This window comes from Nothobranchius furzeri, chromosome 5, assembly GCF_043380555.1.
Source record: "Nothobranchius furzeri strain GRZ-AD chromosome 5, NfurGRZ-RIMD1, whole genome shotgun sequence".
NCBI lineage: Eukaryota > Metazoa > Chordata > Actinopteri > Cyprinodontiformes > Nothobranchiidae > Nothobranchius > Nothobranchius furzeri.
The window spans coordinates 12,682,939-12,708,336 of record NC_091745.1 but is presented as its reverse complement, the minus strand read 5'-3'; the positions used below and the strand labels follow the sequence as shown (position 1 = coordinate 12,708,336).

The window sequence follows — 25,398 nt, the reverse complement described above, 5'->3', positions numbered from 1 at the left end:
CCGCGCCAGTTATAAACCTCTGCAAATTGTTGTTCTTAACTTGATCAGACTCAGACTTTGTACAGCTAATGTCAAGATGTAAAATTATGAATACAGTCGAGCTCTTCCGTCCCTCCCTCTCCTGCTCTCCTGGAAACCCGACATCGGCTGGGAGGTGAAGGAGATGAGGCAAACAGAGTGAGTGCTACGTAAAGAAACCAGACTGGTGTGGAGGTGAGCAAAACAGCTGGAAAAGTGAGGGTGTTGTCCCCCACGGGTGCGATGCCCCCGGCTGCTGTCACCTGTTGTGAGCAGCGCTCTGCTGTCTGAGGGTAGGCCCCGCCCGCAACGCTGCGGCTGCTGCGGTGTTTTCTTTACTGTGGGAAACGGGTAATAATGGCTCTTTGATGGGAACAGGTTGCCGACCCCTGGTATAAGATCTGAGCTGGTAAAACAAAAATCCTCATCAGCAGGCATTTTTTAAAGTGGGGGGGACACAGCTGCCAATCACGAATTTTGCCGGGGACATGTCCCCGGCGTCCCCGGTTAAAATGACGCCTATGAACCAGCACCTCACCTTTCTGCGGTTACGCGACACCAAGGAGACCCCAGGCAGGAGATCCGTTTCAAAGCTCCTTATAAGAAGGAACAAAAGTTTTTATTTTATATGATGAAGTAAAAAAATATTCCAAATTCCCGACGCAGTGGGTCAAAAACACCGAACAGGTACAGACTCTCACTCAGAACTCCCCAAGAACTTCTCCAGCCCCGAACCAACCGGGCCTCCCTCTTTTATTCAACACAACAACTCCCCTTCTCGCCCATCTTCCGTCTCCATGACAACTCCCGCCTCGGAAGCATTCTTCGGCCTTGAGGCTCCTCCCAGCTCCCTTCCTCTTTGTGGGTCATCAGTCAGATGGGGGAGGTCCCCCCCCCCCCCCCCCTTTTTCCTTCCTCTTCTCCAGCTCAGATCAAAGGAAGTCAACCATAAACAATTTCCAGACATGGGTGTCCCTGAAATTCTTATCACATCCTGGACTACTTCATAAAAGTCAGTAAAAGGCTAAAGCTACAACATATATTTGCCATGAATAGCAGATTAGTGAAACACACTCATTATTTACGACATCAGGAGATCAGGAGTCAAGTCACGCACACACATTTTACACACAGACCTCTTTCTGAACTCTGTAGCCTGGTTACATCAACACACAGATTGAGATGTAATTCAGTACTGCTTTTATATGATAAAACAGGTCTGGAGAAATCGAAAATCTTTGTTCAACACCCCCCTTGGAACCAGGCTGAGTTCACCGGCATCATCTGGAACTGTGGAAAATACTGCATATTCAAATTTCCTGGACACAAGCAAACATGCGGATTTATTGCTTTCATCACTGGTGGCACCATGGCCTGGACTTGTAAAGCCGGATTGCACACAGACGGAGCGGTCTGAAGCTGCTGACGCAGATCGAACTCCGGATGGCTCATTTCCTGCATCGGAACGTCCACCTGTGCAGGTGATGGCTGCATTCTGACCACACGCCTTGGTTCTTCGCACTCCTGTACGTAGTCTTTGTAGGGTGTACTAATCCAACACCAATCCACATCGCCTTCCCTGAAATGAGAGAGTAAGCAGGGCATGCGCGTCTGGCCCCGCGACATATCACGTCTGACACAATCATAATGCTTAATCAGAGTCGAGCGTGTAATTCTCTGAAGAATCTTTTCCCTCCTGGTCACTCGAGTTCCTTTATGACTATCACCATCAGAGACTAACACAATACGTTCCCAAACATCTGCATTCCAAAGGCCATTTGGGTTTAGTCTCACGGGTCTATTATCTACCAGCCCGTAAAGGGAAACTTTTGGGTTGCATCACACCAGGCTGACGTCGCCTGTTCACCAGCGGCTTCTGTCCACTGGGTGGCAGCTCCAGCATCTCCTGAGAGTTTGGGTCAGTCAGCAAATCCTCTGACTCATTGACCTATGAGAACACACAAAGAGACAATGAACAGACCCTGGCTCTGGCTCCATTCATGCACGACCTTCATGACCCCACTAGGGGTCAGCAGTACTCTACCTTCCTCTGTGAACAAGAGGTCAGGTCTTTCTCACAAAATAAAACCAGACACTTCTCATGATCAATTCTGTTAGTACAACACATTCATATAATGATATCAAACATGCCATTAATAGGTATGTAAAAATCCCAGAGACCTCTAATGCAGGCCACAGGTCTTTACTGCTTTCCAGCAGGAATATACAAGTTACAGCATGCAAACTAATAACCACAATATATTAGTGGGCCTTTCCATCCTGATCAGGTAACAGGATGTACCAACATTCTCTCATCATGCATTAAGTAAAAGTTATCACATCAACACTTCAAGAGTCCTCACTTATGCCTCTTGTGCATCTAATATTAGCACGTCCCGCCGGTAAGATTAGCCAGTAGAGACAGTCTCACCGAGGTAAGCAGCACATCCTCATCTGCTTCTCCAAATACCTCACGTGGAGTTCCTGCATGGGCCATTTCACCTCAGAGCTTCTCTTCAAGGAAGATGATACCTGTGTACAGCTCTGTGTCTGAGTGCCTGTCTTCCACGTGGTCTCAGTCTAATTGACTCAGGAGGCTCCTCCTCTTCCTCTCGGGGTAGATTAGCAGATCTCCTGCTGCAGCTGGCAAAACACTTCAAAAGATGCATGAGTTTAACACATACAGATAACATCACCAGCACCCCTCCTACGATCAAGGGGACCTTGGCGTAAAACCATAACTCAGAGATTACCAAGGAAGCAACACTCACTGCCCCTTGAGCGACCACCGTAACAGCCTCCCTGACACCCAGGGTCAATCCTTGGCCTATAATTTTAAAACCCTTTTGGATAAATTGCCAATCAGACATTCTAGCCCTTTCACTTAACCAACATTTCCCTGCTCTATTAGGAAAATGAAAGGAACCAGAACAGTTCCATTCTCTAATGCAAGGAGTCTAAATATCATGCAATCAGAAACCTTGTCAAAACCAGTTATATATTCTCCCCAGACAGTTAGCACCCCAAAATGGTAAATTTTAGTAATACATTCTACAGGTTGCACATCATTTGCGTAGTCCCACACTTTAAGTTTTCCTTCCTCCCATCCTAACAGCCCGTAAGTAGAATTATGGCTGTCGGTGACATTATTGAGCTTTTCTAACCACATCAGCCAGCCGGTAGATGTGAGGGTACAGGCTTCGCCTGGATCAGGGATTGGACAGCCCTGTGTAACAGCCTTACAATATTCCATCCACTGAGTGGCATTAAAGTTCTCCTCATGAGGAGTCAGGCACGACACTCTAGGTAGGTCTAGGGTTCCTGGTCTCTTGTGAACCCACCCTTTAACCACAGCCGTGGTTTTGAGTGTTACAACTCGTGAAACAGGCAGTGAGATAAAAGATATCGCTACCACACAGATTAATAAGCCGATACAACATAAGATACCTCCTCTCCAACTCTCCCAGCAAGTCTTATCAGGAGGTCGTGGGAGGGGTCGATCTACCTCCTCTTCCTCCCACTCTCCGCAGGAGTCCATGAATCTCTGCTGCCTGTAGAGACGAGGAAAATTAGGCAGAGAGCTTCATCACATACATTTTCTTAATTCACCCGTGGCCTTGGCGCAGCCACGGTGTCCTTTTTATACAGCCTGGGGGTCTCCGCGTGCCGATCCCACTCCAAGTTCACTGCTATCAAAACACCCTCACTTTTCTTAAGTGAGTCTCTCTAGACATCCAGCTTCCTCCAGCCTTTCTGTGTTTTAACTAACACTTGCGTCTGACTTCTGGTTATTGACAAGTCATTACATGTTGGTACAGTAGCTGAGGTGTACCAATCCTTATCTGTTGTCTCATGACGGACCTGTCTCCTTTCCCACTCGTCAGTGGTTAGAGGAAACTTGCCTCGCCTGTCTCTCCAACACAGTTGTGGTTCAGTAGCTTCCCACAGCACCTTTCCCCAAGGTGAGAAAGTTCCACTCAAACTCCCTCCCTTTCTAGTACACACTATCTCTTTAAAGCAATTCTCCCAATATGCCTGGGAGCATGTCAAGCCTGACAGGTAACTCATCTCAGGCACCAGCAGCACCACAGGGTAAATTCGCACCCCACATGAACTTGAACAACTGGCGAGTCTTCCTTTGTCCACTCTACAACATTTTCTAGATTCATCAACACTATGATGATCCAAACGACCAATCCTGGTCTTGCCTGCTTTACTCATCCAACAATCTCCGCACCATGCCACTTTTATCACACCATGTAATTCCACAGCATTTGTGGGTGAAGGATTTTTTCTCAGAACTTTGTCTTTAAGAAATCTCGGGCCTTCCCATTTTATCTCAGCAACCTCATTGCCACAGTTTGCGCATGCTCCAGGTCTATAAACTGACCAGCTGAAGCACTCCTCATTACAACTTTGCCCTTGTACTTTACCTAATGTAATTCCCCCTGAACTTGATGCACTCCACAGCCATATTGGAGATGCAATTCCACCTTCATTTAGTGGGACCCATTTCCTTACAGTCTCCAAGCCAGACTGTCCTTTGGTTAGGGGTTGCACATCTGATTGTGCTTCCTTCCTGGCTCCCCTCAATCTTTTCAACTTTTCCATCCTGGGGTCTTTGATGCAGGAAGCTTCTCTCTTGTTCTCTCTGTGGAGAGACAGAGGGTGTGTTTTTAGCAGTTTCTTGTCTCAAAGGCTGTTCTAATAGAGCCTTATTAATAGCCAGAACTGCTCCTGGAGAATCCCATTCCTTCAAGTTCAAGGTTTTTATCGCCTCTTTAACGGTGCAAACTGCTCTCTCAGCCACTCCGTTTGTGTGTGGCTTGTAAGGAATGGACCACTGGATTATTAGTCCTTCATTCTCCAGCAGCTCCAGAACAACTTTATTTTTGAAATGTGGTGCATTATCCATCCTGATAGCTTTGATCTGTGGATAACACACCAGGATTCTCGCTAGGCAATCTGCAATCTTTCCTGCTGTCATATTGGGCAAAGGAAACATACCTCCTATACTCTCCCCCCTGTTTCCTTTGACCACCAGGAAATACTTCTTGCCCCTTCGTGTTCTCTTTAGCTCTCCAATGTCACAAGAGACAGAGGTCAAACCTTCTGGACCAATACGGTCACCAACCACTTTCTCTGTGGGTTGTTTGCCCAGCTCTAAGCATAGAGCGCAGTGTGATTTAACATCTCTCAGCACAGAGTCCAAATGGGGAATGCAAACTGCATTCTGCAAGCACCACTTCTTCAGCCTTTGAAAGCCAGGGTGTCCCAAAGTCTCATGCAACTTCTTCACCAGGTCATGGTCAGACTCTGTACTGTCATGCAAAACCAATCTCACCATCCTGGCCTGAACCAGCCTGTCCACCTCAGCATTTCCTCTGGCAACGGAGGTGTCACTCAGTGTGTGAGCCGGCTGGTGTCGAACTTGGAAGTTACCTTTTCTCAGACAGTTAGCGATCAAAGCCCACTCGTCTGTAAATTTCACAGGGCCTCCAGATTGACCCTTAGTCATCCCATGTTTCTCCCACGTGGGAAGTTCACTGTTCACCCCTTTACACACCCACTCGCTGTCAGTAATGATCAGCGCAGGAGATTTCCCATGTGTTCGCACATGGTGCACCATAGCTTCTAATACAGCTGTGAGCTCTGCTGTCTGAGCAGAACCTGCAATCCTCCCTTTTCTCTGAGAGGTCTTCTTGTTATGTACATATTTAATCCATGCCCAGAATGCCATAACGTCATTCTGTGTTTTTTCCTGTGTCTCTGTGCTCCAAAGCACAGTGATTGTTTTTACAAAACTCAATGACCTCACTCACTTTCCTCTGTGAGCACACGGTCATTAGTTATCAGTCTTCCCCCCAGTCTGCTCCTCAGACCTCGCTTTAAGGCCTGGAGAGACTGCATTTTCTCTGACAGCTGTTGTATATTTTCAACAAAAAAAAAACAGCTTTCCCAGCACTCCTTCAAGCTGTAACAGGGTTTTTGGCAGCGTGATGTTTTCAAAAACTGTCGCATCTACCTCTTTCCCCTCAGGAGTGTATTGATAACCCAGAAACTTTATGTCCTGAGTCACCAAGTAACTCGTTCCAATCCTCCATCCCCCTCCTTAATGGATTCTGAGGCACACGTGGGGGAGGGGTAGCTCTGATTACATATGGCTCACCTTTGTACAATCCACACTCATTCTTATTTTTGGCAAAGTTAATAGTTTTCAGCTCTTGTCTGAGAAGGGCTTTCTGTTGCTCGTCAATCAAAGCTCCCTGAACAATCCTGTCCATTTCTTTATCCACATTTACAACAGCTCCTCTCACCACCACCTGAAAATCATGATCTGGTGCAAGGCTTGCTGGATGAGTAAAATCAGACAGATTATTTTGCACAAGCTCCACCAAGTCTGAAATGCACAGCCAACTAGCATCTTTCGGCACAGGCATGGAATAAGCAACCATGTTTGCTTACTGCAGCCATCCCTAAATTTCCCTCAGTTACACGAGTATCTTTACTCATAAAGATCACCTCGCATCAAAATCGTTGTCCTTTAAAGGCAGGGTGTTCGTGCACACACACCAGCAGCAACTTAGCGGTTCTGCCCCGGATTACGTCCACGAGGTCAGGAATTGCAACCTGCGATTTAATTCTATTTTGTGAGAATCTTTTACGAGGCCACTCACTTTCCTGCGTGTGAGAATCTGTTAAGAGGCTCCCACAAAACCTCCTCGCGCCGTGTGCACTTGGTGGAGGGAACGCACTCCCACAGAACCGATTCAATCGGACCAGGGCGTTCCAAAACACTTCCATCTACTGGACTTCAGAATCAAAACTCGTAGGCTTCCCTAAGCGGCCCCTTGACCCATATAGCCGGCTCCTTGGGGACAAATTGTCCGCCCTTGCGGAGAATCTCCCAGTTCTGGACTTTCTAAGCTCACAAACAGGCTTCTTTCTACACAACTGCGAAATCACTGCCCCACATTACGGGCGCCATTTTACAAGCCATCTTCCCAAGCTAGCTGACTCTTTAATAAACACTACGTCTCAGGGTTGACTTGTACTTCTATTTATGCGTGAGCGTGATCATCCAGTCGACCTGCACACTAATGTGAGCTAATCAGCGATCATCTTTAACCTAAATTTAAATCCTGGCACACACACTTCTAGCAGCTCAAAGGAAGACTCTGTTCACACCCAAACACACCTCAGTCACCTGCAGCTTATACTATGCCCAGGTTAAAGACTCTAAGCTAAGTTTTTAACCTCTTGGAGTGGGATTAAAAGTAACCAGCACCTCACCTTTCTGCGGTTACGCGACACCAAGGAGACCCCAGGCAGGAGATCCGTTTCAAAGCTCCTTATAAGAAGGAACAAAAGTTTTTATTTTATATGATGAAGTAAAAAAATATTCCAAATTCCCGACGCAGCGGGTCAAAAACACCGAACAGGTACAGACTCTCACTCAGAACTCCCCAAGAACTTCTCCAGCCCCGAACCAACCGGGCCCCCCTCTTTTATTCAACACAACAACTCCCCTTCTCGCCCATCTTCCGTCTCCATGACAACTCCCGCCTCGGAAGCATTCTTCGGCCTTGAGGCTCCTCCCAGCTCCCTTCCTCTTTGTGGGTCATCAGTCAGATGGGGGAGGTCCCCCCCCCCCCCCCTTTTCCTTCCTCTTCTCCAGCTCAGATCAAAGGAAGTCAACCATAAACAATTTCCAGACATGGGTGTCCCTGAAATTCTTATCACATCCTGGACTACATCATAAAAGTCAGTAAAAGGCTAAAGCTACAACATATATTTGCCATGAATAGCAGATTAGTGAAACACACTCATTATTTACGACATCAGGAGATCAGGAGTCAAGTCACGCACACACATTTTACACACAGACCTCTTTCTGAACTCTGTAGCCTGGTTACATCAACACACAGATTGAGATGTAATTCAGAACTGCTTTTATATGATAAAACAGGTCTGGAGAAATCGAAAATCTTTGTTCAACATACATAATGGGTTCATATATGAGTGTTTAATGTCTCTGAGCAGCTCTAGAGTCATATATTTATGCCACAGTTGAAGGGTGTCAGAAATAACACCAAATGAAATGTTTGACTTGGTTTATTTTATTTGAACCCAGTGGTTAGTTTCTGAAATGTTGGAGAATGAATCAAGTTCTGTTTGATGCAGAAACAATAAAACATAAAACTAATTCTACACTTCCAATAATATTTAAGATGTGTGTTTTATTCTTTCTAATAAGACCAGCAGAAGGCTGTGGGCTGGATTAGGATTAGATTACCCTGCTGATGGATCTCTTTCACTAACCAGCTAACTACAAACCTTTCCACTAACCTGTCCTGTGGGACCCTCACCATGTGACCCTCATGTCCATGCTGTCTCTGGAGGAGCAGATAGGAGCCAAGACCTCCTGTAACTTAAAATGCACCAAAGCTTCCTCCCAGCTTCTCTTTAAGCTGAATTTAACATCAGTTTATCATCATGAAACAAAAGAATAAAGTGGAACAAGAACTTCTTTCTTCTATTTCTCTCTCCTTTTAACTTCTCCGCGTCCCTAAATAAAAGAGACAGACTATCACGCTGCAGCCGCCGTCATTGACCCCGCCCCCTCCCCCGAGACCGGATCTCCCAGCTTTACAACACTTGGTCTGACTGAGCGCTTCCAGGAGAAAAAATAATTAAATTATGAAAATAATAATGCATGTTTGGAGCATCGGTTTGGAGGGGCGTCCTCCGATCCTCTCGTGTGAGCAGACAGTCTCTCTCTCTCTCTCTCTCTCTCTCTCTCTCTCTCTCTCTCTCTCTCTCTCTCAGTCGCTGATAGAGCGAGCGGAGCGCGCCGCATGACAACCCGCTCAATTAACATAATTCACGCCCCAAATCCAACAGAACCGGTCGGGCTGATTCGGTTCCGGTTCGGTCTCAGGTTACAACTCAAGCGCTCAGCCCTGCAGTACCACATTAAGGTGGAACCACTTGGTAAATGTGGAGGACACTCACTCTGACAGATTTGGATCTGCACTGGTGCCGCCATTAAAAAAACAAAACTACATTCCACCATAATCGATTATGGCGTACTCTTCTACGATGCAGAATAGTTTATGTCCGCATCCCGATGCATCGATTATTTGATTATTTTCCTCAGCTCTAACCACAATGTCCTCAGAAGCGAAAACGTTTTTAAAAGGGAGGGAGAAGTACTAACTCTCACTGCAGGCGTGTTGTGTGAGTGCAGTTATATACTGGTTAATATATTTTTGGGTTCAGTTGCTTTCATGTGGACTAATGTGAGTCTATTTGGGATCATTGGAATGATCAGCAGCATTTCTTGATGTGACTTTATGGCTGTTGCCCAGGGCATCATCACAAGAAGGATGGCATTCATTTACTTTTGTTTTATTTGGTATTTTTTCAGTCATTTTTGCAAATAGTGATTAATTTTGATTAATTCACAGCCTATTTTTAATTTCATTTAAAAATTAGTTGTTTGACATCCCCAATTATAATGTCTACAGATGAGATCAAACAAAACAGATGAGAATTCCCCTTAAAGAGCAAGTCACCCCCAAATAAACATTTTTTTTTTGCTGATAAACTAAATAAACGAGTGTCTAATCGTGCTGCAGACACGTGTCGTCAATAATTTGGCACTTCAGTGCATCTTAGTTCAAATTTAAATATTCTGCCTAAAACTGGCAGTGTTGTGCCACTGTCAGGTAAAAACTCTGCACTGTATTTTAATTTAAATCTGCCACCGCTATTGCCTAAGAAGTATGCTATGATGTAAACTGGTACATTATGATGTCACAATGCTGTCGTGAGCCTGAGTGTGTGTTTGTTAGCGGCTCCGCCCTGTCGGTCTGCCAGGCAACAGCATGTGTTTCATTTTTCAAACATGAAGTGGGAGTGGAGTTAGACTCTGGTAGGGGTTGACTTGCTCTTTAAGCTGTTTAACTTGGACCAACCATTTTAGGTCACAGATAGGTGTAGCTTAGGGTCTCTGTCTATACACCTTATAAGACAATTTAGGTGATGGCATGTTGTTTTTCTGCTATTGAACTGTTTTCTAATAATGTTGTGTTTAATAAAGTGAAGGAAGGAGAGAAATAACGTTTCCCTAGCAGTTTTTAAAAATGTCCCCATGTAATCAGATTAATCGATTAATCGTGTCGAGACCCCATCCGATTCATCGATTATCCAAATAATCGTATGTTGCAGCCCTACTTCACTTACTAAATGCGACGGGTGATTGGGTGAAGATGAAACCAGCGACAACGATCTAAGTGTGAGGCAACATCGTTTTAATCTGCTCCTGCAGCTAAATAAACTGTTTACAATAACGTTAGCTTGATAGATTAGCTTCCATTGTCACTATTGTTATCAGCTAATGGTGCATTCGCTTTCTCCTTGGAAATTTTAACTTCCCAGTAGGAAAAATCAAAGAAAAAGGATGGCAAACGGAATGAAGATACACAGTAAATTTAGTTCACAGTAAACATGTTTGCTTCAGTTTAATTATCAGCTTATAAAACTACAAGGACAATGTTAAAATACAAACAGTTGTATGTTATTTATCATATTTATCACACATGGTTATATATTGAGAAATTTTTTTTATTATAAAAGATAATTGAAATATTAAACACTCAAAAGTAGGGCCCGACCGATATGCTTTTTTTGGGACCAATACGATATAAAATTTTTTAACCAAGGCCGATAGCCGATATAATGGCCGATAAATCTCCCTCACAAAAAAGAAATAAATACAAATGTTCTTGAGATTAAACCCTTCATTCTCTGCCTTTTTGATGCTAACTTATTTCTATATTACACACCAAAGAACTGTCTCAATAACTCACTAGGGTTTCCAAGTAATGCAAATAAGATTTATTTTGCAATCTCAAAAACAACAGAACACACAAACTCAGTCAGTATAAATCTAACATTCAAGTTTTTTGTTTTCTGAGTCTGTGGAGTTTTACGCTTTTGTGTTTTGATCCTTTCCAAAGCCGACAGTATTAGGAAAATAAAAATAAGATACGTTAAATGACTAGTATGTGGCAATGTATAAGCCTTATGTAAAATATAAGACTGAAAAAATACAATAGATTTATTCTACTGTAGAGAGGAATGTTTATTTTCCTCATATTACCACCCCTACTCCTCTCCCAGGTAGGGAGAGGAGGGGGGACTCCCTGCACAGCGTTTCATTGCTTTGTTGCCAACCCCCCTCGCCCATCCTCAGCTGCGACAACGGTCTTGTGCCGCCGAAGCGCCGCGAAACGGGGACCGCCTTCATTCGTCGCCCTTGTTATCCTATTCTATAGGCCACATGGGCCGCAGAAGCGCTGCGCGCCGGCGCTCCGCCCGCGCAGTGCAGCGATCGTTTCGGCGTCTGCACTATTTTTTTCACGAGCCGTGGGTGAACCGCGTGAGTTTGAAAAGACTGCTGAAGAAGAGCGGAGGAAATTGTCTGAGAATATTCCAGAATGTCTACCAGAAAAAGGCCAATGTTACTTACTTACTGCCCTGCATGACTAAAGGGGAAGCAGTGTGAGCTCTGCATAGAGCGTAATGCTGCAGCAGTTTTATTTTATTTTTTCAGGTTAACTTTTCAATACGAGGCCACAAGGCACACAATAAACTTAGGAAGCATGTTGAGGGGAAACATACTTTTGTCATTGCTTATTTTACCGTTCAACTTACCGCTGACACAACAAATATGCTTAAAACTGAAGATTTACCTCCTACTTCCTCATCACCGTCCTCTCTGCTTGACCAAATCGCTTCTGCTGCCCCGCTGTATGTGTGCTGTGACGGTGGCTCCACCCCCCGAGGAATGGAGCCACACAACATGAGTTCATAAAGCTGGCGCCATCTGCCGGATAGGTAGCGCAATATCGGCCATATCGACTGTCTTTTTGGCCGATAGCCGATAGTGTTAATGACCCCTATATCGGCCGATAATATCGGCCGGCTGATATATCGGTCGGGCCCTACTCAAAAGTATCTTAAATTGGTACCGGCATCGATTCCTAGGTACCGGTAATAAGTACTGAATCGATTCAAATGTCAAAGGTACCCATCCCTAGTTGTTGTTGTTATTATTATTATATTATCACAAATATAAAATAAGCATCTTGGAAGTTTAGGATTCTTTATGGTTTTGGTGTTTTCAGAAGCAGAGCCTGGTACATGCTTTGTCTCACACACACACACACACACACACACACACACACACACACAGAAATGTGTGAACTTTCTCGCCTGGGCAACATATGGAGACATGATTAAATTTGGTGGTGAACAGTAAAAATCATAAATTTGACTACTTTTGTCCAAAATGAAACCATTACATCACAGAAAGCATGAATATTTGATGCAGATAATACAGGATCAAAAACTGTGGTTTGCATTGAAGTCAATGGGACGTTTTTGTCCATAACAGGCACAAGAGGGTGGTAAATTTTAAATCTGCTGCTACACAAAAACTAAAAAAGCATAAAATGTGATATTTTGCCAGACTCTTGACATATCCAAGGCTGATTTAAAAAAGTTATTTCAGTCACTAAAAATATGTTTTATGTAAAATATCTCCTCTTTTGTCTGCCTTTTTCATGAAAAATGAGCATCACATAATCAAACTGGCATATGAAGGGTTAAAATTTTGATCAATATTTGAATTTTTTCTATCAGAACTGAAGTTGATCCCAAGATATAGTCCCAAAAAGCAGAAAAAAATATTAATCTGGACTAGGGCTGGGCGATATATCAATATTTTTAAAATATCGGTACAATTTTAAAACAAGATATATGACTTTATATCTTTATATCGATATAACTGGTCAAACTGCTATGCTAGCAATTAGCCGCTATGCTAGTGACATGTTGCTCCGTATCTAAGCGGCTATTACATGTATTCTTACAAGTTTGTCCAATCTGAGAGCCTCTGGGTAAAAGTGCTGCTCTAAACTTCGCATTTGGCATCCTGGTATTTAATTATTTGTGGACGTTCAACGTCAACTGAGTTCTGTTTTCCATTCTGCTTGTGTGGAGAGACGAGCCAAACCCCTCCCTCCCCTGTGTAATGAGGAAACAACTACAGAAAGCCGTAGTGGCCAAATTACCTCAAATATATTGCAAGGGTTTGAATAGTAATCTACAGGGTTACTGTTTTATTTTGAAGGCGAGCTCAACGTGTGAGAAATGTTGTTCCATTTTTTTTTCCGCTCTGGTTTGCTATGCAAGTAAATACTCCGTTACGAGCGATTCTGTAGAAAAAGTTAAGAGTTTGTAAGGTGTGGGTTACGGCGACAGTAGCCCGAAAATAATACTCATAAATGAGCAACCAGAGACTCTGAGTCATTACAGTATAATCGGTGATATGAGTCAATACTGTTGGGGTTAGGAGGAAAAATATCGATATATATCATATATCGGAATTCAGCTAAAAGATATCGAGATATAAGTTTTGGTCCATATCGACCAGCCCTAATCTGGACCATTTTTAAAGCTGTTTTAAAAGTGGACCTTTTTGTCCTCTAATGGCTTGAGTGTATAGTAAATTTTAAATCTGTAGCTATATAAAAACTATAAGTGCAAAAAATTCAAAATCTTAGATATTTCATAACATAATCAAGACTTGATTTGTACTGAACACCCCTGGCAAAAAAAAAATGTCTTTTTTAGAAAATAACTCAGTTTTAGTGTTTTTTTTTCTGCATAATTTACATCAACGGTTTTAGTGGTTTTTTTTTCATAAATTACATCAATGAATTTGTGTATTCAAACTGGCATTTCAGGGGTTAAAGGCCTCTAAATTGTTGAATTTTTTTATGTTTGAGCAGGGCTGAAGTTGTTCAACAGATCTATGAAAAAAAAAGTAAAAAAACATTAATGTATACATTTTTTTATAGCCACTTTTACAAGCGGACATTTTTGTCCTCTAATGACTCTTTTGTATGAAAATTAAAGTGAAGCCTGAGGGTTAAGGCTCATATGATTTATAGAGGCTCAAAGTTCAATTTCCAATTGTAAATACATTTCATTCTACTGTCAGTTTAAAGAAATAACAACTGTCATAATGTGTGAAAACAAAGTTATAGCTGTCTATAATTCACATAATATGTTTCTGTGTTTCCTACAGATTTTCAACAGGTGGTTGCGGTTAAAGAAGAAGCTACAGAAGAACAGAGTGCTCGTGTCAACCACCAGCACCTAGATTTTCTCCACACAAAGGAGGAACAGGAGAAACTCTGGCCTAGTATGGAGGGAGAGCATCTCCATTTGAATAAGGAGACTGATGCTGCCCGGTTTCAATCCTTTAGCCATAAAACACATTTAAACAAACACACGAGAGTCTACATGAAGCAGAAACATTTTGCCTGTGAGCACTGTGGACAAAGGTTTCACCAAAAGATTAATTTAACCACACACACAAGCGTCCACACAGGACAGAAGCCTTTCGCCTGTGACCTCTGTGGAAAGAAATTTAGCTTAAAGTCAAATTTAAACATTCATATGAAAGTCCACACAGGAGAGAAGCCTTTTGCCTGTGAGCTATGTGGACAAAGATTTAGCCAAAAGACCCATTTAAACATTCACATGAGAGTCCACACAGGACAGAAGCCTTTTGCATGTGAGCTCTGTGTAAAAAGATTTAGCCAAAAGACACATTTAAACAGTCACATGAGTGTCCACACAGGACAGAAGCCTTTCGCATGTGAGCTCTGTGTAAAAAGATTTAGCCGAAAGACACATTTAAACAGTCACATGACTGTCCACACAGGACAGAAGCCTTTCGCCTGTGAGCTCTGTGTAAAAAGATTTAGCCAAAAGATATGTTTAAACAGACACATGAGAGTCCACACTGGCTTTTCTCCTGTGAGTTCGGTGGAAAAGATTTACCCAAAAGATCAGTTTAAACTGTCACAACAGAGTCCATAAAAGACAGAAGCATTTTGCTTGTGAGCTCTGTGGACAAAGATTTAGCCAAAAGACACATTTAACTAGTCACATGAGAGTCCACACAGGACAGAAGCCCTTCGCCCTTGAGCTCTGTGTAAAAAGATTTAGCCAAAAGATAACTTTGAACAGACACATGAGAGTCCACACTGGCTTTTTGCCTGTGAGTTTGGTGGAAAATATTTACCCGAAAGATCAATTTAAACGGTCACTTGAGAGCACACAGGATAGAAGCCTTTCACCTGTGAGCTCTGTGGACAAAGATTTAGCCAAAAGACACATTTAAACAGTCACATGAGAACCCACACAGGACAGAAGCCTTTCGCTTGTGAGTTCTGTGTAAAAAGATTTAGCCAAAAGACACATTTAAACAGACACATGAGAGTCCACACTGGCTTTTCGCCCGTGAGTTTGGTGGAAAAGATTTACCCAAAAGATCAATCTAAAAGTCACAAAAGAGTCCATAAAGGACAGAACCATTTTGTGTGTGAGCTCTGTGGACGAAGATTTCGCTGAAAGAAAACTTTAAACAATCATCTAAGCGTCCACTAGGGCTGAACGATCTATTGAAGGGGTCTCCAACCTTTTTTGGCCCGTGAGCTACTTTTACACAATCAAAGTACAGCAGAGTTACTGCCATATGATTTATTTACATAGATACTTTCCATGTGTGAATGTGCTTATGTTAAACATGCTATACTTACTATATTAACATGCATTGTATTCACAAGTTGATTTATCTGTATTTTAGTACATCAGTATATGTATATTTTAAAAGTATAAGTAAACTAGTGACATTCTGAAAACCAAATTGAACAAAACATATTTAGTTTTTTAAACTAATCACATACTTTCAGATAATGAATAACAAATCTACTTCATGTGAATGATTTGGTAATTTTTTTAGAAGGTTAGTAACATAACTTTTTAAGCACACAGGAACAGCTAACCTGTAAAGCTGATGATATTTTATATAAAATACAAGCTAAATGTGATGAAAACACAAAAGTCTAAATAGTTTGAACTGAAGTAAAAAATGTAAAATCAGAAATAAGACTTGTTCCTGCTCTCCTGATTTACTGAATAATCTTAATGGGGTTTTTTTTTTTTTGGTCATGAAAGTTAAGTTTTGCTGGTTTATTGCTGACAATATTAAGGTTGGAGGTTTATCCTTTTTTTTCTGCATCTTGTAGGTTTTTTCTCCGCAGGTCTGAAGGCTGTGCGTTACACAGAGCAGAGAGACAGAGCAAGAGACCAGAACCAAAAGAAATGATCACATCACACCAATCTTAAAATATCTACATAGGCTTTCAGTAACTTACATGATTGATTTCAAAGACCTTTTACTTACTTTTAAATCATTAAATGGCCAACGACCTCGTACTTAGCAGAGATGTTTCAAACGTATCACCCTTCAAAATCACTTAGGTCAGCAGATAAATCCCAACTGGTACAACCCAGAGCCCGCATCAAGCACGGAGCGGCTGCCTTTAGCTGCTATGCGGTCAATCTCTGGCACTGTCTTCCAATAGACATTAAGACCTCTCCCACCATTTCCATTTTTAAATCCAGATTAAAAACTAAACTTTTTCATGATGCCTTCCATTAACCTATCCTTGCATCTGTGCTCTATTAGGTCTTCATCTGTACTGTGTTAAATTTATTCTATATGTATTTTATATGTATACCTATTCCGTGCTGTTTTATTGTGTATTATTGTGTAATTAAAGTGAATACTTGTAATAAAGTGTAGTTATTGTGTAAAGCAGTATATACTAGCAATGATTAATAAAAATAAAAACTAGAATTGAACCTGAGTTACATGGTAATAACAATTTAAGAACTCAGAAACATTCTTCAACTCCGAATCAGGAGGATCAGCACCTCCAAATCTGAGACCATGTTTCTCGACCGGAAAAGGGTGGCTTGCCAACTCCGGGTCGGGGGAGAGGTCCTACCTCAAGTGGAGGAGTTTAAGTATCTCGGGGTCTTGTTCACGAGTGAGGGTAGGAGGGATCGGGAGAACGACAGGCAGATTGGTTCAGCGTCTGCAGTGATGCGGATGCTGAGCCGATCTGTCGTGGTGAAGAGGGAGCTGAGCCAGAATGCCAGGCTCTCGATTTACCGGTCGATCTACGTCCCAATCCTCACCTATGGTCATGAGCTTTGGGTAATTACCGAAAGAACGAGATTGCGGTTACAAGCGGCCGAAATGAGTTTCCTCCATAGGGTGGCCGGGCTCAGCCTTAGAGATAGGGTGCGGAGCTCGGACATTCGGGAGGGACTCGGAGTAGAACCGCTGCTCCTCCGGATCGAAAGGAGCCAGTTGAGGTGGTTTGGGCATCTGGTCAGGATGCCTCCTGGACGCCTCCCCGGGGAGGTGTTTTGGGCATGTCCTGCCGGCAGGAGGCCCCCGGGTTGACCCAGGACACGTTGGAGAGGTTACATCTCCAATCTGGTCCGGGAACGCCTTGGGGTCCTGCTGGAGGAGCTGGTGGAGAAGGCCGGGTAGAGGACGGTCTGGAGCTCCCTAGTTGGAATGCTGCCCCCCACGACCCAGACCCGGATAAGCGGAGGAAGACAATGACGAACTCAGAAACAATACACTAACTTACTAAGTAATTACCATGTAAGTACTAAGTAATTAGAGGACTGTAAAAGAAAGCGCTACCAATAATTGTACTTAATTAGCTTTTATTTTTGTGTGCTATTGTCAAGTTTTCCCCTGTCCAGCTTCTGTCCAAACTTGAAAAGGACTGGTTCCACCCAGGGGCGTAGCACCAAATTCTGGGCCCTAGGTACAAGTCTTCTAGGTGGGCCCCCATGCTCAATTACTTAATATCTCTCTTACACATTTTTTGTCATGCTATAAGACAAGATAATAAATATGATCTTAGTTTAACCTATATATTGAGCAAATACAAATGCCAGCATAATAAAAGTGAAATGCCCAGACTTCACATATAATTATTTTTATTTGCCAACAATGTGTTCAAACAAAAATCCTGGAATTTATTTTCCAGTAAATGCCCACTGACGGGTCTACATGTTAGCAAAATCACTTATGAGATCTTTAAAGTCCAATCCTTTGGCTAATTGGCTTTCAATAGAAAGAAGAGCTAGGCTGTTCACTCCATCCTGGGACATTGTTGATCTCAAATAATTTTTCACCAGTTTCAGTTTGCTAAAAGCCTGTTCACCCCCCAGCAACAGTCACAGGTAGTGTGTAAAATATCCTCAGTCCAATACAAACTTCTCCAAAAATGCTCTGTAATTGCATCCTGTAGATGGCATTAAGCAGCTCAAGAGGAGACCGAATGTGTGGAAATGTGGCACCATGTACAGTACATTACCATGGAAACGCATGACACATTATTCTCAACCAATCAGAACTTTCGTCTGTCGTAGAGAGAATCTGGGATGTTTACTTAATGTGTCCAATTCGGTTTACTAAGATTGGTAAACAATTAGGAGATATAAAAGAAGGCAACGCCATTTTATATTCAGTTCCACGTTAAGTGTTCCACGTTAACATCAGCTCTGTTCGATCCGAGCTCCCAAGGAGTTACATCATACTTTCAACATTGTTTTCAACCAGCTCTCAATCCATCACCGCAAAGAGGAGTACAGGCTGGCCAGCTGTATTTCCTATTTTGAGCTGAGAACTGTCAAGCTGGAGATTTCCGTCGTTTGAATCCACGAGACGACATTCCTTCAAAATAAGAGTGAACTTGCTGACGCCTGCCGACTACTACCGGAGCTATCCTCAGACGGGCTTTGTAGTGCTGCGACCGCTGTTCCACCAGCTCCAGTACAACCGAGGTCTTAGGACCTGGCAATTCCTGATCTACACGGGAGACTCCATCTACTGTACGTGGTCACGGCAGTATGGCGGCTCATGTCATCAGCTTCTGAAGCCTCGTGGTAGCCTTGTCATAACAAACCAGATTCGCTACGTCAGCCTAGAGATTCTGAACAAAACACACACACACACACAACACGAAACATCTAAATCCATATGCATTCATCATTGAGATAGTCCTGGTAGATTGTAAGAATTTATAATTATAGAAATTAAAGATTCTTAAACGATCCCAACTCTCTCTCTTTTCTTGTCTCTCAGTCAATACAGAGTGTTTAAGTAAACTCCCTGATGATAAAAACAACCACTTCTGATTGATTACTTAGATCTAATTACAGTGTATAAATATACAAAATCAGATAATTAAATTATCTAATTACAGTGTATAAATATACAACTTCAAATCACTACATTTTGGCGAGCTTAGCCTGATATCGGCACAGCCAATTTTGAGACATATTTGGGATTTTTGTTCGGTGTGAGTTCAGAGAAAGGAAAAGGCGAGCCTTTCCTCCTTCAGCTTAGAGACAGCTTTTATCTTGAAGGGGGGTGCACATTCATCACCCTCCACAGGAGGCGCTGTTTCATCAAAACACCTTAAAGCTGACGTGGCGAGCGGCCATCTTGAGGCCTACATGTGAAGGTATACTTTTCCTGTCTTGGTACGTTGAAAACTGTCTGTTTTATTGTTTGTCGCTGTGTTTGTGACACTGTGTGAACATTTTTTGTAAAATCGGAGATTTTACTCCCCGTCGGAATAATTTCCGTTCGGTGCGGTGACTGATCAGCGCCTATTCTTTTCCGGTAACCGCGCTAGCATAATCGTTAGCTTAACTCGCTAATATTATAAACTGTAAGCCGTGGTTAGAGACCGCGGACCGCATCTGCACACCAGAGTGCAGTCGCTAAAGTCCCTAATTACCTCGTCGCTGAAGACATTTGGTTAATCTGGCATTTTTTGTGCTGGTAGCTCCAGACAATAGCTAGCATTAACCGGAGAGCTAACTAGCAACCTCTGTTTGGCCCGAGTACGCGTTCCGATAAGCTGTCAAAACCATTCTGACGCAGCGATTCTGCGTCCTAAATTCTGCTGAACCTTCCGGTACAAAGTACAGTCGGTTCAGTTGGCGGTGATTCTTGTCAACCGCTCCGGTGTGTAACACCGCGATTTGCTACCGGGATAAACGCCGAGTGACGGACGGCGCATGCGCGGCGATCCGCCATCTTAGGTAACCCGACACGTAGCTCGACCCTCCATCTTGGGTAGGTCAAAAGAGAATATTATTTTTGGCATTACTAAACGATTTTGCCCAGAATATTCATTCAAAAGCCAAGCTTCCCTGTAACTAATTATTTGATAAGTCTACAGGTAAGGTTGTTTCTGGGGAAATTAGTAAATTAAAGAACACATTACTAATTTGGAAGATGGGCTCGGAGGAAACAATGCAATTTCCATCACAACTTCAGGCGGCGATGCAAAGCGCTATCCTACCGGTGATGATTGAGATGAGGAACATGATGAACATGATCTGCGCTCTTCAGAAAGACGGCGAGGACGTCAAACAGTTTATGCGTGATTTTCAGGCGACACAGGCAGCAACCCCGTGTTTGGCTGAGACGCCGCCGGATGAGACGAGGATGCTGCGGGCTGATGTTTTCACAGGTTCTGACTCGCAGGAAAACAACAACACCTCCAAGGAAAGCAAAAACACCTCACCGGTCGTTCCATCAGTGGCGATGTTAGGCGATGCACCCATGGACGACGACCCCGGTACCGCTATCGCCGTGACTGACAAAGTTTTGCTAGCAACTCTGGTCATGAGGACGGGGTCTGATAGGCCCGCAGTTGAGGTCACTGTAAATCAGGGACATCGCTGTGTCGCGTTGCTGGACACAGGTGCGGACATTACGCTCATGAGCAGAGTTTTTTACAACAGCATGTACGACAAAAGGGGGGAGGGCCTCTCACCCCCCCCCCCCCCTCATTACAGGCCCGATGATTTTCACTGATTTCGGTGGCGCTCCAGGAACCGCGTCTTCGAAGACTGAGGTGAACATCTCGATAGGGGCCATGTCCTTAAAACACCCCATGTACATCGATGAGAACATGCCCTTTCCCATGCTCATTGGGTTGGACTGTCTCCGGCACCTGGACGCTAAAATCAGCTACAAGTCCGGGGAACTGTTTGCGCGTGTGAAAAAGCCTAAGCCGTACAAGCCGCCACCTGACAAGGACTTCCACTACTCTGTGGCAAGCCTTTCGGGTGAGGCCGCGACTGCGGGCTCACCACCACTCTCAAAGCCGCCCGGAAAGCCCCCTGAAGTTCTGTCCCAGATTGAGAATGTCATAGACCAAGCTGATGCTCTCACCAACGAGGTCGAGCGAGACAAACTACGACAACTGTTGCTGAAGTACTCGGATTTTCTTTCTCTTGACTCCTTAGACTGTGGTCTGACCACTATCCATGAAGTCCAGATTCCTACAAGGCCAGATGCACCGCCGACATTTGTGCGGCAATACAAGATTCCCCTGGCGTCCCAAAGACCAGTCCAGGAAATCATTGACAGCCTCTTGGCTAAGGGGATCATTCGACCCTGCAATAGCACCTACTCGGCTCCGTTGTGGCCGGTACTGAAGCCTAATGGTAAGTGGCGACTAACCATTGACTACCGGCAACTCAACAAACAGGTTCCCTTGTCGAAGTGGCCTATGGCACGCCTGGAGCAGGAGCTTCCACGAGTGAAAGATGCTAGGTACTTTTCCACGCTTGACATTGCGTCCGGATTTTGGACGATTCCCGTCCACGAATCGGACCAACACAAACTTGCCTTCTCCTTTGCCAACTGGCAGTACACCTTCACCTGGTGTCCTTTTGGTTATTCCAACTCACCTGCTGAGTTCAACATCTTCTTGAACAAAGCCTGCCCCGATGCTCGAGAGCGAGGGACCCTCATCTATGTCGACGATATTCTTGTTCGTCAGCGTACATTAGATGACCACCTGTCCGAGCTGGACCATGTCATGGGTCAGCTCGCGGCGGCGGGTGCAAAGATCTCTCTCGCCAAAGGACAGTGGTGCAGGTCGCAAGTTCAAAACGTTGGCCTCCTGGTGGGACCACAGGGAGTGCAACCTCAACTTGGCAGAATTCAGGGCATTGCCACCATCACCCCTCCGACAAACGTCTTCGAACTTCGGAGCTTCTTGGGGGTCTGCAACTACTCGCGTCAGTTTGTGGAACATTACGCGGACATAGCACGACCTCTGACTAATCTGTTGAAGACGGATGTGGCATTCGAGTGGGCAGAGCAGCACCAGCAGGCCATGGATGACCTGAAGGCCGTGATGTGCTCGGCTCCGTGCTTGGCGCTCCCCGACTGTGACAAGGTGTTCCACCTTGAGGTTGGTTTCTCAGCTCACTGTTTGAGTGCTGGTCTCTACCAAATTCACGACTGCGACAGGCGTGTGGTAGCCTATGCTAGTAAGCTCTTGTCTGGGCCTGAGTTGAAGTACTCAGACTGTGAAAACGCTTTGCTTTCCACCATGTGGGCAGTTAAGTACTTTGCGAACTACATTGGCGGCCAGAAAATCATCATTGAGACACAGCACCAGCCGGTGACCTTCCTTAACAGTCAGCGCATCAGAGATGGTGTGGTGACCAATTCGCGGATTGCGTCATGGCTGCTGGCTCTTCAAAGCTTCGACATCGAGGTGCGCTACGCCCAGAACCGACGTAGCCCTCTTGGCATGGGTTTGGCTGCGTGCCAACACTGCTCGGACGATGCCATCGCGTCAGTACCGCCACCCAGCCCCCCTCAGACTCTTCTAAACCACAACCACCACTACTACGACCAGTCAGTCTGTGCGGATTTGCCAACCGTGTACGTAGATGGCAGTGCTTTTCGGCACGGTCCTGCGCCTGGAGCGGGCGTGGGTGTCGTCTGGGTGGACGGTGACCGGAGGGAGTCCCAATGTTACTCTCTGGGTGAGAGGACCTCACAGTTTGCTGAAGTAGCGGGGATCGTGATCGTGCTACGTGGCGCTAGAGACCGTGGCTTCCGTAAACTAGTGATTTGCACTGATTCGGACTACACGCGTCTAAGTTTCCTATGTCATCTCCCATCTTGGAAGAGCAATGGGTTCCAGACCGCTAACCGGAAGCCCGTCAAACATGAGGCACTCTTCAGAGCATGTGACATTCTGATGACTGCACTTGACATGCACGTTTACTGGCGTAAGGTCAAAGGCCACTCTTGCGCACCCAGTCCTGAAAAGGAGTTGAACGATCTCGCAGACTCTTTGGCCAAGCGGGGCGCGACCAAGGGTCCCCTGTGGTTTTTCGACCCCAGGTGGCTTGAGGGACGGGTGTGGTCTTTCCCTGATCAACACCAGGTGTGTGTTGTTACTCGAGCTCAGGTCACTAAGGCGTCCACCTCGGACCCAACCAAAGGTGCGGTGTCCGTTGGACCTGCCTGCTCGGATACCGATCTTGTCAGTCTTCAATCCCGGGACCCTGCTATCAGCAGGATGATCAAATACATTTCTGATCCTAAAACCCAGCTACCGACTTCCATCGAGCTTGACTCCGTTCCTGAGCTTCGGTCTCTCTTTCGCGTGCATTCCACACTGAGGATGGTCGAAGGGCTGCTGATGCACGCCGCCAAGCCTCCTTTGCCGCCCGTCCTTGTCACACCAAAGCCGCTAAGGAGGGCCAAGGTCACGCAGGCTCATGACTCTCCATCCGCCGGTCACAAAGGTGTCAAGGCCACGTTCGGTGCCCTGAGCCAGGTTGCTTATTGGCCGGGGATGCGTCGTGACATCTCGGACCACGTCGAGCGTTGCTTGGTTTGTTGTCAGTTTCAGCCGTCCAACCCTACGCGCAGAGCTCCCCTACAGGAAAGAGGGCCGACCACTCCATGGTCGGACTTGCAATTCGATTGGGTGGGGCCTCTGACCAAAACCACCAGGGGAAGTAGATATATGTTGACTGTCACCTGTGCATTCACCAAATGGGTCGAATGTTTGCCAGCACCTGATGACACGGCGAAGACGACAGCGGTCCTCTTGATGAATCACGTCTTTGCCCGCTTCGGTCTGCCCACGCGGGTCGACTCGGACAGGGGTACCCATTTCACCTCTGAAGTGATGAGACATCTGTGGAAACTGTTGGGTGTCAAGGCTAAGTTCCACATTAGCCACCGTCCCCAGTCTTCTGGACAAGTCGAAAGGGTGAACCGCACAGTTATCAGCATGTTGAAGAAGTACGTGTCAGCTAACCACAAAGACCGGGATGTGAAGCTTCCGTTGGTCCTCATGGCCATACGGGCTACCCCTCACGAGTCTACAGGTGTCTCCCCATTTGAAATGATGACGGGCAGACAAATGGCCCTACCGCTTCACCTGCTGTATCGACGAGTTCAGGCCGACACAGCCCCGACGTGTACGAGCGACCAATATGTGCAGGACCTGAGAACTCACCTGCTTGCAGCATTCTCGTTCGCACAGGCATCTCTGGAGAAGTCGTCTGAAGGCAGAAAAACTTATTACGATAAGAAAGCCTCACATTCCGAACTCGAGGTGGGTGATGAGGCCTGGTACTACATTTTCGCTCCCAAAATGGGTGGCAATAAGGGGAAGCTGGCTAAGAAACTTTTGCCCAAATGGTCGGGTCCATACCTGATAACAGATAAGATCTCTCCGGTCGTGTATCAGATCAAGATCACCGGCAAAAACAGGGCACCCGTCTACAAATGGGTACACAGGGACCATATCAAACTGCACAAGGGTTCCGCAGATTTGGCCGATGACAACAACAATCTACCGACTTCAAAAGGGGGGTGAAAAATACGTCCCGTTGGTTCCACAGATTTCTATCTCAGGTTACACAAATTTGTTTGTTTGTGAGTGTGCATGGTTGTCTTTCATGTTATACGTCATGTGCAGACTTAGGGTGTGTTGAGACGGACGTGCTGTGGGCTCCTGGAGTCAGGTAAACGGCCAGGTAACAGTAAGTGGGTTAGGCCACATAGTACTGTTGTCCAATTTTTTTTTTCTTTTCTCTTTGCTAATCACAATTCCTTATGGGTACATTCACATGAAGGGATTACTAACTACTGATTTACATTTTAGTACTGATTTACATTTCTGTTTTTTTAGTATCTTTTAAGTTGATTTAAAAGTGATTGTTATGATTATCAAGTTGATTTATCTTACGGGCCATGACCAGTTTTTCCCCTATCCTGACAGCGTGTATTTCCAGTGAGGATTCACTGATACCAGTTTGGGTTCTTTCTTTTTCTGCTTTTTGCATCATCCTTTTTGCATCTCACACAGAGAAGGTTGCATCCATTTCTTCACTTAATGGGTAATTCACATAAAACTTACACATAGTACAACAGGTACTCATAGGGTTAGGTTTTTATTTCTTTGATGACATGAAATGCCATTTTGTCGTGTCTACATTGAAGTGCCTGCACTGTGCTCTCTCTCCTCTGTTGAGCTCGTGAGGATCCTGCTTCCTGGGGGTGGATCCGTATCTCGT

At 44.7% G+C, this 25,398-nt stretch overlaps 3 protein-coding genes across 4 annotated transcripts in view; 1 reads left to right on the top strand and 2 right to left on the bottom strand.

Annotated features, from left to right (window-relative positions):
* The window catches only part of LOC107395278 (gastrula zinc finger protein XlCGF8.2DB-like), a 36,323-nt gene extending 20,591 nt beyond the window's left edge, over nt 1-15,732 (top strand). For both annotated transcript variants that reach the window (XM_070551452.1, XM_070551453.1), the window contains exon 3: nt 14,180-15,732. In XM_070551452.1, the coding sequence (XP_070407553.1) occupies nt 14,180-14,979 (800 nt within the window). In that variant the 3' untranslated portion in view covers nt 14,980-15,732. The remainder of the gene's footprint in view (nt 1-14,179) is intronic.
* Nucleotides 1-25,398, bottom strand: part of LOC139069967 (uncharacterized) — a 474,557-nt gene that overhangs the window by 364,588 nt on the left and 84,571 nt on the right. The window lies entirely within an intron of this gene.
* On the bottom strand, nt 600-7,526 carry LOC129154829 (uncharacterized). Its single transcript, XM_070551464.1, has 3 exons — nt 7,469-7,526; nt 7,312-7,369; nt 600-3,569 (listed from the first exon to the last, which is right to left on the bottom strand). The coding sequence occupies exon 3, from the start codon at nt 3,554-3,556 to the stop codon at nt 2,903-2,905; it is 654 nt and encodes a 217-aa protein (XP_070407565.1). The 5' UTR covers nt 3,557-3,569; nt 7,312-7,369; nt 7,469-7,526; the 3' UTR covers nt 600-2,902.

Coding starts and splice junctions, on each gene's coding strand:
- LOC129154829 (XM_070551464.1), bottom strand. CDS start 3,556: ATGGACTCCTGCGGAGAGTGGGAGGAAGAGGAGGTAGATCGACCCCTC.